The 17,013-nt window shown below is 39.0% G+C and overlaps 1 protein-coding gene across 1 annotated transcript in view; it reads left to right on the top strand.

The window, feature by feature from the left end:
• Nucleotides 1-1,331: 1,331 nt before the first annotated feature.
• LOC126278440 (uncharacterized) overlaps nucleotides 1,332-17,013 on the top strand; it is a 94,625-nt gene continuing 78,943 nt past the window's right edge. The window contains exon 1 of the mRNA XM_049978555.1: nucleotides 1,332-1,384. Coding sequence (XP_049834512.1) covers nucleotides 1,342-1,384 — 43 coding nt within the window. The 5' untranslated portion in view covers nucleotides 1,332-1,341. The remainder of the gene's footprint in view (nucleotides 1,385-17,013) is intronic.

Raw genomic sequence — 17,013 nt, 5'->3', positions numbered from 1 at the left:
TGACATTTAATGAACATGTTTTTTTTAAATTTCTAGTACATTTACTCAGCAGTTTGATTTTTCTTGAACATACTGATAGAAGCCGCTAAATAAATACGCCCCTGTGTCACCAGTAGCGAAAATTGTGTACTATCTTGAAAAATAAGGAATGAAGGAGCATTTTGTATCATCGTCAACGTGCGGTAAATTCTTTGTTTTCCGAGGCACTTTCAAATGCACTGGCATATTATCGGGTTGTTTTGCAATGTCATCACAGAAGCATATACTGCAACGGTATGGGAAATCCCGAGAAAGTGCCGTATAAATCGCAAAAATAGCAGTGGCTTCCCCAGAAACAAAAAATTTGGATCATCTGAGCTGTGACACCCACGCAAGAAAAAAGAAAAAAAAAGAAAAAGAAAAGCGACATGGCCGTGCGTTTTTCTCTTCAGAGCTGAGAGCGCACTCTATTGCAGGTATCAAATATAAATTGTTGTGGTGTCTACAAAACGCCAATATGAAATCCACGGCACTTGTGAGGCGATGTTGAAATGGTTCAAATGGCTCTGAGCACTATGGGACTTAACATCTAAAGTCATCAGTCCCCTAGACTTAGAACTACTTAAACCTAACTAACCTAAGGACATCACACACATAGATGCCCAAGGCAGGACTCCAACCTGCGACCGTAGCAGCAGCGCGGTTCCGGACTGGAGCGCCTAGAACCGCTCTGCCACAACGGCCGGCTGAGGCGATGTAACGGCATTCAAAATTTACAGTGCACTTTACAGACGACCTAAGGCGTCCCGTGATAACGTGAGCTGGGTGACAATGTCTGCTACCAGCAACAATTTCTGTTCTGCGCATCTGGATGCTAACACCAGAGATGTTTCTACTCTATGGCTGTACGTTTGGGCAAATGATGTTTAGCGTCTCTGGAAACAAAACAAAGAAGTAAGAATCTTCCGCTGTAAATATTTCCGTGAGTGAGCTACACGGGATTAATTCATGAAACTTCTTTTGCGAGTAAATCATCTAATCGATGTTAAAAAATAAAATACACAAGAGTGGCATCGAAAAACGAAGAAAAATGAATGCCCGAAGTGAAATCTCGTCATGATACAGTTGTTATTCGCTGTTCTCCTCTTTAATGCAGCAGCATCCGACACGATGCTGTCATCAGAAGTGAAGACAGTCGCACGATCGAGTAGACTGGTGGCACCTGCTCGCTGGTTCCAGCACTGGAGTATCAATAGTGGAAAAAGTGTTACGGGAGAGTTTGCCACCAAACCGGGTGCTTTCAAGTATAGTGCCATGATACTGGTTGAAAAAGTTCACTGTTCGGGGGCGATTATCGCAGCGATGTGGCTGCTCTCTTCCACCTACTGCTTTCCCGACAAGAGTGGTAAGTCCTCATGAGCTTAAAGTTTTGTTTCTACGTCATATTAAATCCTGTGAAAGTGGAAAATTTCTCGTTCTGGTAGTGAAAGTCTACTTTTTAAGCCGAAAATACCCTTATTTTTCGAGGTAGTCTTCTCGTAAGTCAGGCAATATGTTATAACGTCGATTTTTACTATTGACGTTATAATTGCTATGAGACTTGGTGTACATTTTGAATGGTATTTCTTTGTAGCAACGTTGATATTTCACTAGTGATGCAGTATACCGTTGTCTTCACTCCAGCTATATATCTCGTTTTTATTCTACTCGATTGGTTTTCTTTCAAATAATTGTAAGAGTAGGTCAACATGTATCTGCAGTTTGCTATAATTATCTTTAGTTTGGCTCTGTGACTCTGTGTGCTCACCAGCCACTAGATGGCACTCTTGTCTTCGCCTGGCACTGTAGTCTTCGCCTGTGGTACATTGCAGCGTTATGACGTCAGTCCACTTTGCACTATTGTGACGTAAGGATTGCCACACCACACACTGTTTGTGCCATAGACAAACAGCATCCCGTAATCCCCTATTTTGTGGTGTGAAGGAGTACCAGGAGCGGAAATTTATCCAAGAGTTTGAGCACAGTGCGAGGATGTTGTTTTATCCGAGCAGAGTGTTTATCTGGAGACTGAACAGTTCGAAAGCGGTCCACCGAGCGCGAAGGATGAGGAAAGAGCGGGGTGCCCAGCTACTGCCGAAGGTGACGCCAGTATTGAACAAGGCCGTGCCATGATTCTGATTTATTTGCGAGTGACTGTTGATGTTATGGCAAACCACATGCAGATTAGTCACAGATCTTCATGCGAAACTATGTCGGAAGGCGTTCTTTTGTTGCATGAAATTACATATCCACATACGCTGGTCACGTCACTCAAACTTTTCGGACGCTGTGTTTCGAGATGGTGGGGCATCCTTCGTACTGTTCCAATTTCGCCCCCTGGGAATAACATCTGTTTTGTTCACTTAATGATGCCTGGAGAGGCCGTCGATCCAGCTCCGATCAACAGCTAGAGGCAGCGGTGTATACATGGCTTTCTGCACAGCGTAAAACTTTTTTGCAGAGGGTATCAGAAAGCCTGTGCAACTGTGCACCAAAAACAGGATCACTATGTAGAAAAATAATATCAATAAAAATTATGTGCAACTGTTGAAATAAGCTATAAAAATTAATTGCACGTAGTTGTTGACTTACCTCCAAGGTTAAAATTCTTTTTGCGAAAACCACCATTGTTATGATTCTAACTTCAATTTATTTACGTTGTATTTACATATCTTCTTTGTACTGTCTATCTTAGCCCCCACTCAATAGTAGATCTGTTTTTACAACACGGTTTGTTTTCCTCCCGTTAAAAATTTCTTTTATTAGTTTGTGAGTCAACATCGTAAACAACTTAAATTTTTCCTTTGCTCAAAATGTTCCAAACAAAACCTTGCCTTTCGCGGGCAAGTGCTCTACCATCAAAGGTCCCGAGTTCGAGTCTCGGTCGGGCACACAGTTTTAATCTGCCAGGAAGTTTCATATCAGCGCACACTCCGCGGCAGAGTGAAAATCTCATTCTGGAAACATCCCCCAGGATGTGGCTAAGCCATGTCTCCGCTATATCCTTTCTTTCAGGAGTGCTACTTCTGCATGGTTCGCAGGAGAGCTTCTGTAAAGTTTGGAAGGTAGGAGACGAGATACTGGCAGAAGTAAAGCTGTGAGTACCGGGCGTGAGTCGTGCTTCGGTAGCTCAGATGGTAGAGCACTTGCCCGCGAAAGGCAAACGTCCCGAGTTTGAGTCTCGGTCGGGCACATAGTTTCAATCTGCCAGGAAGTTTTATATCAACGCACACTCCGCTGCAGAGTGACAATCTCATTCTAGTAGAGGGGTGATTCAGCTGTGTCATTGGCTGGGGTTGAAATTATGGAACAACTGGTAAAATTGCTAAAAGTGATCACGCTAAGAAGTGCGGTGTATATTAGAGTACATCATCCTATATCATCTGTGTCTTGCTGTGTAAGATATGATAACTGTCCAAGTTACCACCTTCAGATAGCTGTTGGAAACTCTCTTCAATGTCACAAAGTGTTCCAGTTTCCATTTGTTGCGATTTCTTCCACATTTTTGTCAATAAGAAACATCACCTCTGTGTTTTATCTCTACCAACCAGTATGTAGCGGGAGCTGCATAGTTTACACCATGTGATGTTCAGCTCTCTGTGTGTTGTAGTTTATGCAGATTAACGCAGCTAAATGACAGGTAACAACCATTTATGGGATAAAATAAACTTATGCTTTATTTGCACAACACATATTAATATATTTGACTACGAAATTATATTACATTGCCCCATCAACAAACACAGAACATGTATATTCCATAGAGTCTCATGCACTCTGCACATCATATCTTGTGAGTCACTATGCACGCTGGAAAATGTTTGTTCACATATCCTCAACACCACCCTTGAACAAATGTTTTTCAGATACTCAACACTATACATCCCAGGTTAAACCATAATATTTCACCAGCTTCTGAAATTTGTCCTTACTGAGAGGCTTGGTTAGGAGATTAGATAACATTTCTTCCATGCACAGATAACAGGATTATATTCCCCTGTTCTACACGATGTCTTATAAAGTGATGTCTTATGTCAACATGTTTGGATCTTACACTGGTGACATTACTTTTTGCAAGTTTAATAGCTCCCATGTTGTCACAAATTGCCACAGTTGGCTTTAATGTTGGAGGAGATTCTATTTCACTCATCAGTGTATGGATCCAAGAGCTTCTTGAATAGTGGAGGACAAGGCCATATATTCAGCTTCTACAATACTCAAAGCAACAGTTCTTTGTCTCTTACAAGACCATGGTATCACTTCTCCCTTTAGTCTGAAACAACTTCCAGTGATGGAGTGTCTGGTGTCCAACTCATTTCCCCAGTCTGCATCACTGTATCCTTCCAAATTTACATTTCCAGTTTTAGAATATTTTAACTTACAATCAGCAATTCCATTTAAAGATCTGAATATTCTCTTGACTGCCATCCAGTGCTATTCTCTCGGATCAGTGCAAAACTTGCTTACTGCATTTGTGGCAAATGCAATGTCTGGTCTGGAAGTCTGTGCAAGTACAGTAGACTTCCTACAGCTTCCAAATAGGGTACACTTTCCTTACATTTCTTGTCATCATCAGTTACTAGCAGGTTTGCATTATTTTCCATTGGAGTAGAAACGGGTTTACAATTTTCCATAGTGTACTTTTCTAAGATCTTCCTTGTGTACAGAGATTGATCAATCCATAATTCTTCTCTGTTGGCACTTCTTAGAATCTTCCTGCCTAAGCATTTATTACTTTCCCCTCAAAAGCATGCATATTAAATTCTGATCATAACTGTTTTTTAAAAAAGTCTATCTGGCTTTCACTATTGGTTAAAATAAAAAAAAAATAATCTACCCATATGCCATGATTGCAAATTCTTCATTGCTCCTTTTATGAGATATACTGGAATCTGCCTTTGACTGTAACATGCCTAGCTTTATCAAACTTTTATGCAAACATTTATTCCAGCAATGGCTACTTTGTTTTAATCCATATAAGCCTTTCTTCAAATGCCAAATTCTCCTTTTCCCTTGATAAGGTCGCTTAACTTCGTCAGGTGGAATCACATATATTTCCTCTCCAGTCTTCCATTCAGGTAGGCTGTTTTCACATCCATTTGATGAATTAATAAGTCTTCCTTTTCTGCCAGAGCTAAAGGTATCTTAATGATGAATACTTCACCACTGATGAGAAAGTTTCATTGTAATCTATTCCTTCTTTCTGGGAATATCCCTTAACTAGCAATGTGACTTTGAATTTTGGTATTGCACTCTCAGGATTTTCAATACTAAACACCCATCTTGTTCTTAGTGGCTTATTATTTTCAGCCATGTCACCCCATTCATATGTATCATTAACCCCAAAAGATTGCAGCTCCTTTTCAATAGCCTTTTTCCAATCTTGGGCATTTGAACTTGCTAAAGCTTCATCAACTGTGATTGGTTCATTGTTGATTGGCTGGGCAGCAGACATATCATAATCTGAATATTCTTTTGGTTTTGCTATACGTGAAGACCGCCTTAAACTGACTTCCTCTGTTGAATCTTCTTCGTCAATATGATTCTCGGGTAGCACATCAACTTCCTGTTTATTCTCGTCTACCTATGTTTCAGTTTCCATCTCTGTTTCAGCACTATCACACATTATGCTTGGTTGCATTAATGTATCATTTTGACTATTTTCCTTTATTTTAAGTCTATAATCCTCCAAAAATACTACATCTCTACTACTTATTGTCTTCTTATTCACAGGATTATAAAGACTGTAGCCTTTTGAATCCTCACCATCGCCAACAAAAATATATTTTTGAGATTTTGCATCCCACTTTCCTCTTAATGGTTTTGGAATCTGAACCATGGCTTCACATCGAAAGACTTTTAAGTGCTTTAGATGCGGTTTCTTCCCAGTCCATATTTCATAAGGTACGTGATCTGTGAATTAAATACACTGCTGTTGACACAGCTTTGGTACGTGATCTGTGAATTAAATACACTGCTGTTGACACAGCCACTGCCCAAAAACACTTAGGTAGCTCAGCATCACTTAACATACTTCTTGCCTTTTCTACAATGGTTCTGTTGGCTCGTTCTGCAACTCCATTCTGAGAAGCACTGTAGGGAATGTTAGTCTGATGCCTAATGCCCATTCCATTCAACTGTTCCTTAAACCGTCTGTTTACATATTCTGATCCATTGTCTGATCTAATAATTTTAATTTTCTTCCCAGTCTGTCTTTCGACCATTTTGCAATGAACAACAAATACATTATTCACTTGATCCTTGCTACTTATAAAATAAACATGCATGTATTTAGAAAAATCATCTATGAATGTCAGGAAATAGAAGCTACCTCCTAAGGATTCATTCTACATAGGTCCACAGGGATCTGAATGTATGAGTTGCAAGACTTCGGTAGATTTGCTCTGACTCGATTTAAATGGCGATCTAGCCTGCTTCCCTTGCAAACACACCTCACGTTGAACTCTATTCATTCCATAATTTTCCATTCCAGCTGCCATATTCTTCAGTAAAGTCATACTTTCCCTGTTCAAATGTCTAAGTCTTCTAAGCCACCAGAAACCTTTTGCGCTTAAACAGGGTGATTTCCAGTTTCAGCAGTATTTTGAACTGTATTCACTTTGTAAATACCTCTCACATTACTTGCAGTACCTACAATATCACCATAAGACTCTATCACTTTGGCTCCCTCAATATCGAAGATAACTTTATTACCCTTCTTTACTATTTCGCCTACTGACAACAAATTAGTTGCAATATTCTTTGCATAATGTACATCATGAGCAGTAACAATTTCCTTTTCCCATTCACAAGAAAATTAAGATCCATTTTTCCTGCGAGTTCAAACCTTAACTTAGATCCGTCAACTGTAGAAATTCCAATGTCAGTCCTTGACTGAACATCATACAAACCTGACGGAGCTTAGTAATGTGCACAGATGCTTCTGAATCTAGGAACCATTCTACATGATCGTCACTCGCTTCATTAGAACAGTAAAAAACATAAAATGCCTTACCTTAATCGGTAGACTTTCTCTCAGAACTACTAGAATTAACATGCTTCTTTTCTTTTGTACTTAACTTTTCGTTACACTTTGAAGCAATATGTCCAATTTTCTGGCATCTGAAACATCTTATTGGCTTCTTCTTCTTGTACTTAGAGTATAAAGCCGACGCTGTTTCTTTTTCTGAAGCATTAGAATCTGGTTCATTCTTGACCGTTCTGTAGAATGTTTACTTTAATACTATCAGCTGTAACGGATATTCCGGAACTTTCCAAACCCAAAATAATTGGCGAATATTTCTCTGGTAGTCCTACTAACAATAAAGTTCCAATCCATTCATCCGCAATTTCAAAACCAATTTTCCTCAGACGATTGGAGATTGAAATTATTTTATTACATATTCATCCACGCTTTTACACTTATTCGATTTTGTGGTTATCAGCTCACGAAGTAATCCTACTTTCCTGGTTAAAGCACCATCTTCAAATGTGTTTTTTCAGTTTTTCCCATACTTCCTTTGCTGACGTAGCCTTTTCTATGTGAACATAATTCACTGGCTTAATCAAAAGGATTAGTTTTGATTTCGCCTTCCGAACCTTAGCAGCAAAACTTGATTCCATAGGTGCCAATTTACAGTTTACGACGTCACATAAGACATCGAAGTGCAAATACGCCTCAACGGCAAATTTCCAGGTCTCGTAATTTTAGCGCCCTACAAACCGCTCTATTTGCGGTATCTGTGTTGTACTCATTTTACAATTATATTCTTCTTCGTATAGCGTACGCAATCGAAGTTTATACGAACTTCCGCACAATTTTTGCGCAAATACACGTCACCTTAAAGCTTATTATTTCGCTTTAATCCAGTACCTGGGCCCATAACCTGTTGTAGTTTATGCAGATTAACGCAGCTAAATGACAGGTAACAACTATTTAAGGGACAATAAACTTGTGCTTTATTCGCACAACACATATTAATACATTTGACTACTAAATTATATTACGTTGCCCCATCAACAAACACGGAACAGGTATATTCCATAGAGTCCAATGCACTCTGCACATCATATCTAGTGCACCACTATGCACGCTGGAAAATGTTTGTTCACCTATCCCCAACACTGTGAAAGACAAAGGATCGAAACATGTTAATGTCAGTTTAGCAGCTGACACAGACCCCGAAGTCATGGTAGGAAAACAAAGTTTATGGCAGTGTACAAAACCGTAGTTGTACACTGCTTGGACATATTACAGCCAAAAAACGATGTATTAAACTGCTTGTGGTTAACAGTCTGTTGGATAAGGTCTTCCTCCAGTACAATCAACAAAACCTTATGCAGATCTGTGACTTCGAGCACTGGACAAATGCTCTATTGGGTCGATACATGTATATGTAGTGTGCTCGATGTCAATATCCAGGTGCCATTTGTTTTTTTTTCGATCTGTCAAAAGAGAGAGATGTGGCAAGGTCTTAAATGAGGTTCTATTACAAGGGGTGGTGTTACTGGTTAAAGTATGGAAGAAGATAGTTCTCTCAAAACTACACCAACTTTGCTCTAAAGACTAATAGAAATTGGATGTATATATTCTTGTAGTTTCATGACTATTTGTGTTATTAACACCATGATTGCGTGCTTAAAAAATAGTCTTACTGCAAGTATAGTGTTATTTCATACTTCATAACCTCTACTATAAAGTAGAGACCACCTGAATTATAGCTTGTTGTGGAACCTAGCAATGATAGTGTTGTTTCTCCCCAACGTGTAAGTAGATTGTGTGAAACATACTGTCATGACCAAATTGCTTATAAATTAGAACACAAGAATTTTCTGTGTGATTTAAAGTTTATAGACACGTCAGTAGAGGTACGTTATGCATAAAAAATGTCAAATATAAACACACAGATGGCAACTGGTCTTGATGGAACGGAAGAGAGAGGGATGCAGTAAAATCTTGTAGGTGGTTCTATTAGAAGACAGTGTGCTATAGCATCACATTGATAAAACGGGACTTGTGACAGTGTACAAAACAGCGATGTCCTCTTAAATTATAACATGTTATCGTATGTGAAATGATTGTGTTTTTTTCCCACACCTGAGTTAATGGCGTAAAGATTGTATTCTCTAATGTTATTTCATGTGTCTGAAATGTTTGTAATACACACATGCATGACAGTTTATTTACAGACACTGATCTGAACGCGAGAGACACTCTCAGGCCATGTAATTTGTCCATAGACGTTTTTTATTTGGAGTTTAAATTCTCCCTTATTCTTTACTTTGATGGCAGTTTAAAAATAACGAGGAAATTCTGCGGTGATCGGTAATTTTTGCAACAAAATAGTGGAATTTGTTTCCTGGTTTTATGCTTGGTGGAAATGTATAGTAGGTGCGTAGCCTGACCTCTGAAAGTAATCAGCATTGATGCACTTCGTTGGATGTCACAAAATATCATAAAATACTGAGATGCGAACTGTATCCTGCAGTCAAACATAAAAGCTATACCGATTTTTTCATAAACAAAAAGAAAATGGATTGTTGGACTGTGCCTATTTTCGTGCAAAGAGGGCATTTATTGTCGTTGCGATGTGTTTTCCTTATTAATAGATGCTCAATTATAAGAGATGTGTTGATGTTAAATAAAAGTTTTCTCGGTTACAGAAAGGGGGTAGCTTGAGGTGGGGATGATGAGGGATGGTCCAGTAAGTGTGTGTGTGTGTGTGTGTGTGTGTGTGTGTGTGTGTGTGTGTGTGTGTGTGTGTCTGTGTGTGGGTGGTCCTTCTAGGTAGATGTTCTCCTGTCAGGATGCAGACTGTATGCTGCTAAATTTCACTTTTGCGTTGGTGAACGACCAGTGCTTGGACCACCGCCTCAAAGAGATCGTGAACTGGTGCACTTTGGGGGGATGGCAATAGATCGTAAAGCAGGGCGTGATGGTAGCATATGGCCATTTGAAAAAAGGATCTGGGAAGTTCTCTGGAATTTGATTGTTGTTCCAGAGGGATGCAGCCTTTATGAGAAATATGTTTAACAGATTGTAAGAAGCGTTCTCTTCTTTCCTTTTGTCTAACCGTGACTGATTTCTGCAGACTAGAGACAGTATATCAATGGCACCAGAGGGGTCTCATTGTGGACCACCAGCGGCAAGGTAGAACGAGCTTCTGCCGCTACGCATGGCGTGGAGAGGAAGGAAGGAAGAAGTGAGGGAGTGACGAGGGGCAGAAGTGGGGGTAAGAGGTAAGACTATCTCCAAGTTGGCACGTCTGTGAGCGCCCACCACGGAGGACACAGCTGCAACTGCTGCCCCTCTGAAATTTTCTGGGCTCGGGTTTCGTGGTTGTTATATAATTATGATACGCTTACAGGTAATACACTTATTACTCTCCTCTCTGTGTAACAGCAGCATCTTGTCACTTGGACATATTTCCCACCAAAAAGAATAAAGACAAGTGAAGGGTCTATCACTAGTTTTGGGTGGTAATATGAAATCTGTTCCAACCAGGATAACCCTGGTGTATTTCCTGGCCCATTTTTGAACCGTATTGCAATTTTAGGCAGTCCTTGCGTAATCCTATCCATATAGTTGTGTAATTAGGCTCAATCCTTACGATTAATTATGTAAGTAGGACCAATCTTTACTTCAGTTTCCCAACCATAATAAATAAGCACACAAACCTAACCTTCCTCTTCTGCATCTGCGCAGTTCCCATCTGTTGTGGTGAGCATTCTGACCCTCCGTTGTAAAGCATCAGGGTCCGACTCCTAGAAAGCGCTCTCCTGTTTTTAATTTCCCGCCAGTTCCCGGGTTCGGTTTGGGGTGGGACATCGGTACAGCCCTGGGACAAAGAAATTCCCACCAAAATTCGAAATTCCCGACAAAATTCGAAATTCTTGGCAATAGGGTAGGTGGGGTAGTGGGTTGGAGAGGGTGGGTAAGGGAGTTGTATGGTGGGGGGATCGATAGGGTGGGGGAGGTTGTGGGGACCCATGTGCCGGTTGAGAAAATCACATGGCGTCATCTGAGAGTGGGGGTGTGTGTGGACAAGGGGGGAGGATTAATTGGGCAATTTAATTAATTTTCGTATTAATTTGATATCAAAACTGCCCTCGTGCCACCACCTCCCTACGACTACCATGACGCTTTCGCTCATAGTAAATGAACTTGTACCGGAATGTGCTGCATTTCTTTAGATCGTCTCTATTTCCTCTCTCTGTTCCATCAGGCACAGATCCAGTACTGAAGGGCAATGTTCAAGTATTGGTCGAATGAGTCTTGTGTAAGCTACTTTTTTGGTTGATGGACCACATTTTCTAAGGATTATTCAGTGAATCTCCGTCAGGCATCTGTTCTTTTCGCAATTAATTTTATGTGGTCCTTGCACTTCAGATCGCTCTGTACTAATATGCCTAGATGTTTTATGTAAGTAACTGCTTCCGGTGATAGTCCTGCACTTTTGTACTAATACAACAAAAGGTCTCTCTGTGTATGTATTCGCAAAACGGTACATTTGCTTACGTTGTCGGCCTTCTGCTACCCTGTGCTCCAAGCGTCAGTCCTCTCTGTAGGCCTCCGTGCATTTCACTACAGTTTCGTAGCGGTGGGACTTCTCTGTATACAACTGAATCAGCGGCTAAAGCCTCGCGGGACTTCCGACGTTATCTACTAGGTCATTTACGTGTTCTGTGAAAAGTAATGGTCCTAAACAGTCCCTTCTGGCACACCAGAAGTTACTTTTACGTCTGAAGACTTCTCTCCGTTGAGAATGACGCCTTGTGACCTATTTGCTAGAAACTCTTCATTCGAGTGACACAGTTGATCTGATATTCAGAATTTATTTTGTTCACCAGACAGCAGTGCGGAACTGTACAGAATACCTTTCAGAAGTCAAGGAACAACGGTATCTACCTGGGCTTAAGCACTTACTGATATGTGTGTCTCGCGAACGAACCGAGCGACCTGGGTTTCACACAATCGTTGTTTTCGGAACATGTTGATTCCTACAGAGAGGACTTACGGTCTCCAGAAATGTCACGATAGATGAGCATAAAACATGATCCAAATTACAACAGATCGACTTCAGGTATAGATTTGTACAGATTTGTACGTCTGTCCGATGACATTCCTGCTCTGTGGTGCTGGGATTTGAAACCAACGGTAAAGCCTCGTGATTACTGGAATAGGATGCGTCTGACAGAGTCTGGAGCTCACAGTTGTAATTTTTCTCATTTACGGCTGAAATCATCATTGATTTTAACAATTAAGTGACATACTTAAGAAGCAGAACGCTAGAAGTTGTGTTGTTTATTCAAACAATGCTACTGTGGAGAATACCCGTGGAAGTTGCGTAGTGTCTCGTTCTATTCCTTATTTCAACTTGACATTCATCAGGCAGTATGGGTGCTTTGTGGAGACGATACTAGTGTTATAATAAAACTTACTCCAGAGAGAAATTAATGGGAATTCGTTAGTTACGTTTTTCACAGAATTATTAAGTAGTTCTGTAAAAATAGACTCTCCCTTAATTTTGAGAAAACGTACAGTATTCATTTCTGTAGAACAAATAGCCTAACCACCCTCTGATGTAGCACATGAACAGGAGTCATTAAATGAGGTAAAATGGTCCATGTTCTTGGGTATGACATTTTATCAGCAAGTCAACTGTCTATATATTCATTAACGCAATTCATCATAATTAATTCATTACAACCTGAATAGAGAATAGTGATATCTGTACTTACAGAACTAGAAGAAAAATTACCTTTTTTACAGACCATGGTCATGACACCATTTATGGTCATATTAAAGAAAATTCAAGATTTACTTTAGTAAAAGGAAAAGCTTACAAATTACTTGAAAAAATCATAATCTATTGTTTCAAAGTCTTTAATTTACAACTATGTAAGAACAAGTCGGATACGTTTTATAATAAAAGTAAGAAAAAAGAATAGTGAAAAATAAATGGTGTATTTCGTTGCTTTTTGGCAACAGCGTATTATAATAAAACTGGAGTTTTAAATAACTGTCGAATCCCTTTGCTACAAATAATTCGTTCGTTACACAAGCGTTTAGCACAACAAACATGTATAAAGTAGATAAATATTACAGCAATTGAGTGGAATGGAAAAACAATTGATAAAAAGTGTTGTAACATAACTGTTTAGGCTTCCGCAGCCAGAGTCAGTTGACATAAAAGTTTCTTGGGTGTGGTACTGCGTCACAATGTATAAAAAGAAGGCCGCTGCGATTGTGGCCGAAACGTTCGTTTTTCTCCAGCAGCAGTACTTTTATACATTATGATGCAGTACCATACCCAGAAAATTTTAAGACAAGTTTTGTAACGATTGTCCTAGAAACAACCTATACTTAACTCCCTTTAGAGAGTCACAAAAAAGAAGATTTCATCCATTCCAAAAGCTTTGTCACAGTCATTGGAGCTTAAGATACTTACTGCAACTAATTTCTTCTTTACCCTCGCCTGTAAAAGAACGCCTAGCCTCTTTAACATATTCAGAACATTTTTGTGACAAAACTATCTCTTAATAAAGCCATGACACCAGCTATTTCTAGGTTGATTGTTTGCAGGTACAGCCTTAGAATTTTTCAAATATGCCTTTTCAATACGTTTTTGCATAGAGATTTTCTGTAGTAACTGAAAACCCAATATTTCAACGTTATAGAACCCAATCCATGAACCTTTTTTTGTGTTTTTTCTTTTCTTCTAAGACGGTATGTGGGCCACGGTGACCAATCGAGTCTTGCGGAGACAGACCAGAATTTGATAATGTCGCTCTTGGAGTTGTAGGTGCTGCCCTCTGCCATGGCTGGCGACTGGCGACACTTCCGTGTGACTGACTAACGCCACCTGTACCAACGTACAAAGAAATTTACTCTCCACGTTTTATTACTAATTTTTTCATCCAACAGAGCTCTGTATGATTTGCTTTCATTAGCAACCTTCAAAACCCTTCAGTGCATTTTTTACTTCACTGGGAGACTACTGAAACCTTTTATTCTTTGGTTTACTCAAGCAAATTCAGTTAATTGATTTATTTTTGTAATTCCTATTGCATGTTTTACTACATTACTAATCTGGGTTGCTCGGGCAAGATAAGATATATCTGGATATAAAAATTACAAAAACGTTTTAAATAAAGATAGCATACTTGAAATGCTGACCAAATCTGTGTCATAGATGTTTTGTATCAATTTTTAAAAGTGGCCAAAACACGACCTATGTGTGTCTCAATGTATGGCCAGAAGCATGGCCATAACAGCGAACAAAGACTAAATGGATGTTTTAATGGCCATAGAATTTTAATGCTATGTTTTTGGGTTGTATCACGTTTAACTTGTATGAAATAACGATGTAGTACTTAACCTTACCTCTCAAAAATTTGGTTTCTTATAATGTTTTATTTGAACATGCTGAAAATTGAAAAACCGATTATGTATTGCTTAAGGAAAAACTTCACAGAACTCAGTTTCTCCAACACATCTTTTCACAAGAAATATAACTACGAACAAAAACCAACAAAAGTGCTGCTGTATCTCATTCAATTGCACACTTCATGTTACTTATAATAAAGTATTGCAACATGAGCTGATATTCAGAAGAAGTTTAAAATTTCTCTAAATACATCAAGGTGGCCATAAGTGGAGTAATGGCCAAAACTGGTGTCTTGACTGCACTTGAAAAACGATCCACCGTGCTTAATTTTTATTTGCATTTGTTTACTGGGAACTTCCCCAAGGAACTGCAAAACTGATGCAGTTGATCCATTTTGTCACTGATAGCATGTTTGTGTTTGTTGTATTCTTTAGTGGGATTGTAATAGAATGCTTGACCTGACAAACTGTTATCTCTGGTGCTTCAGCTTTACCCTTCTTGTACACTAATGCTTTGTTGATGTGCAGCCATTGTCTTCTAAGAACTTCACTCACTGTAATTTTAGTTAGCTCATTTCGCACTCTCCTTTCTTAAGCAGTTTCTCTATATCTTCCTGCTGAGTGTCTCAGCCAGTCCTCTTCTCTAATTTTATCTTCTCTCAGTCGATTGATCCTCTTTCATTGTGAAGCTAAATGTGCTTGTCACTACTGATGTTTCATTTTTTCACTGTTATTTTCATTTCACCACTGGTAATATCTCATCCTGTTTCACATTTGAGTATCCTGTAAGTAGATATGTATTGTGTGTTCTACCCCAATATGACAAATGATCCATTTTAAGTTTGAGATTAGGCCATTTTTAGTACAATATCATCGAAATACGTAGTGACCTGTGATTTTTAATACGCAGATTACTTTAAATTACGACTACTTTGAATTTAACCTCATTATGATACGTTAGTTTCTACATTTGTGTGGCATCTGGTCAATGATATAAACCACATTATACTGTTCATCATTATAAGTAAAAATATTTATAAAACGATTAGCTAATTCAGTATTGGATTGCTGAATGCCTCATTTGAATGGTTTATATTAATAATGTTGATGATGAAAATAATTAGGCATCCAGATAATCAACTTACAAATGATAATAAATAAAATTCATTAACAAATTGGTGATGTTGTAAATGAACGCAAATATTCACAGGAGGCTAAAATGCCTAATTTGTGTATTGTAAATGATGATGTGTAGATGATAGTGTGAAATATGAATCCACTATTACGTTAAATCCAGTATATACAGTAAACTATAATGCATAGCTCACATATTAATGGTGATAAACAAAATGTATCAACATATTGAAATATCTGCTCCTAGATGGAGGAGATTATTAACATTCTGATGATGTTAAAGTGATTCTGTCATATCTCACAAACCAGTAATACTTTCAATAAACTATAGCACTCCAATGGATGTGTGCTGATTGTATTATACTTGAACCGCCTTTTATGGTGATGTGCTCTTAATGCTGTATTATGAAATTCTACTGTATATATTTCACTGTTATTAAATAACCATGTTTTAGTTATCAAATATAATATTATTTACTATCATCTTTAAGATTTCTTTTGACTTTTTACATTTATCATTTCCAACATGATATACACACATATTAGCTCTTAATCCTACAAACTCACTCAAAACCGTTACAATGCGCTCACACATCAGTTTACCTATCACCTTCTCATTCACTTGGTGATATATTGCACTCATATTGCGTGGGTAATCACATGTGTCAAAGACTTCCAACATATCCTTCATGTCTGCATTTATATACCAGTTGTTTTTTGTACACATAGTTACTGAAGCTGTAACACTGTAGTGGTTTCAGTACTAGGTACCAGCCCAGAAGGTCCTGAGTTCAGTCCTAGACAGGAGTGCGGATTTTTCCTTGTTCCACTCCGTCCAGGACAGCCCATGGCCCACTCAGCTGCTATCAAATGAGTACTTGCCCACCTTTCCCAGGCATTACATTTGGCCAGGACAATGGGTTAAATATGGCTCTGAGCACTATGGGGCTCAACAACTGAGGTCATCAGTCCCCTAGAACTTAGAACTACTTAAACCTAACTAACCTAAGGACATCACACACATCCATGCCTGGGGTGGGATTCGAACCTACGACCATAACAGTAATGTGGTTCTAGACTGAAGCTCCTAGAACCGCTCGGCTACTGTGGCCTGCGAAAATGAGCTTACCATCCTCCTCCACCTAACGCCATGGCAATTGTAGGCTGCATTCTACCTACAGTCAGGCCAATAGCACGGTTATTGTCTAGAACCACAGACTTTGCCTTAACCTTATATATATACCGGGAGATCAAAAAGTCAGTATAAATTTGAAAACTTAATAAACCATGGAATAATGTAGATGCAAAGGTAAAAATTGACACACATGCTTAGAATGACATGGGGTTTTATTAGAACAACAATAACAACAACAACAAAGTATTGCTAGATGCGTGATAGATCTCTTGCACGTGTTGTTTGGTGATGATCGTGTGCTGAGCCACCACTTTGGCCTCCCAGGTCCCCAGACCTC

This window comes from Schistocerca gregaria, chromosome 6, assembly GCF_023897955.1.
Source record: "Schistocerca gregaria isolate iqSchGreg1 chromosome 6, iqSchGreg1.2, whole genome shotgun sequence".
In the NCBI taxonomy this organism is placed as follows: Eukaryota; Metazoa; Arthropoda; class Insecta; order Orthoptera; family Acrididae; genus Schistocerca; species Schistocerca gregaria.
Note: the sequence above shows the minus strand (reverse complement) of the source record. Positions and strands in the feature narration are given on the sequence as shown.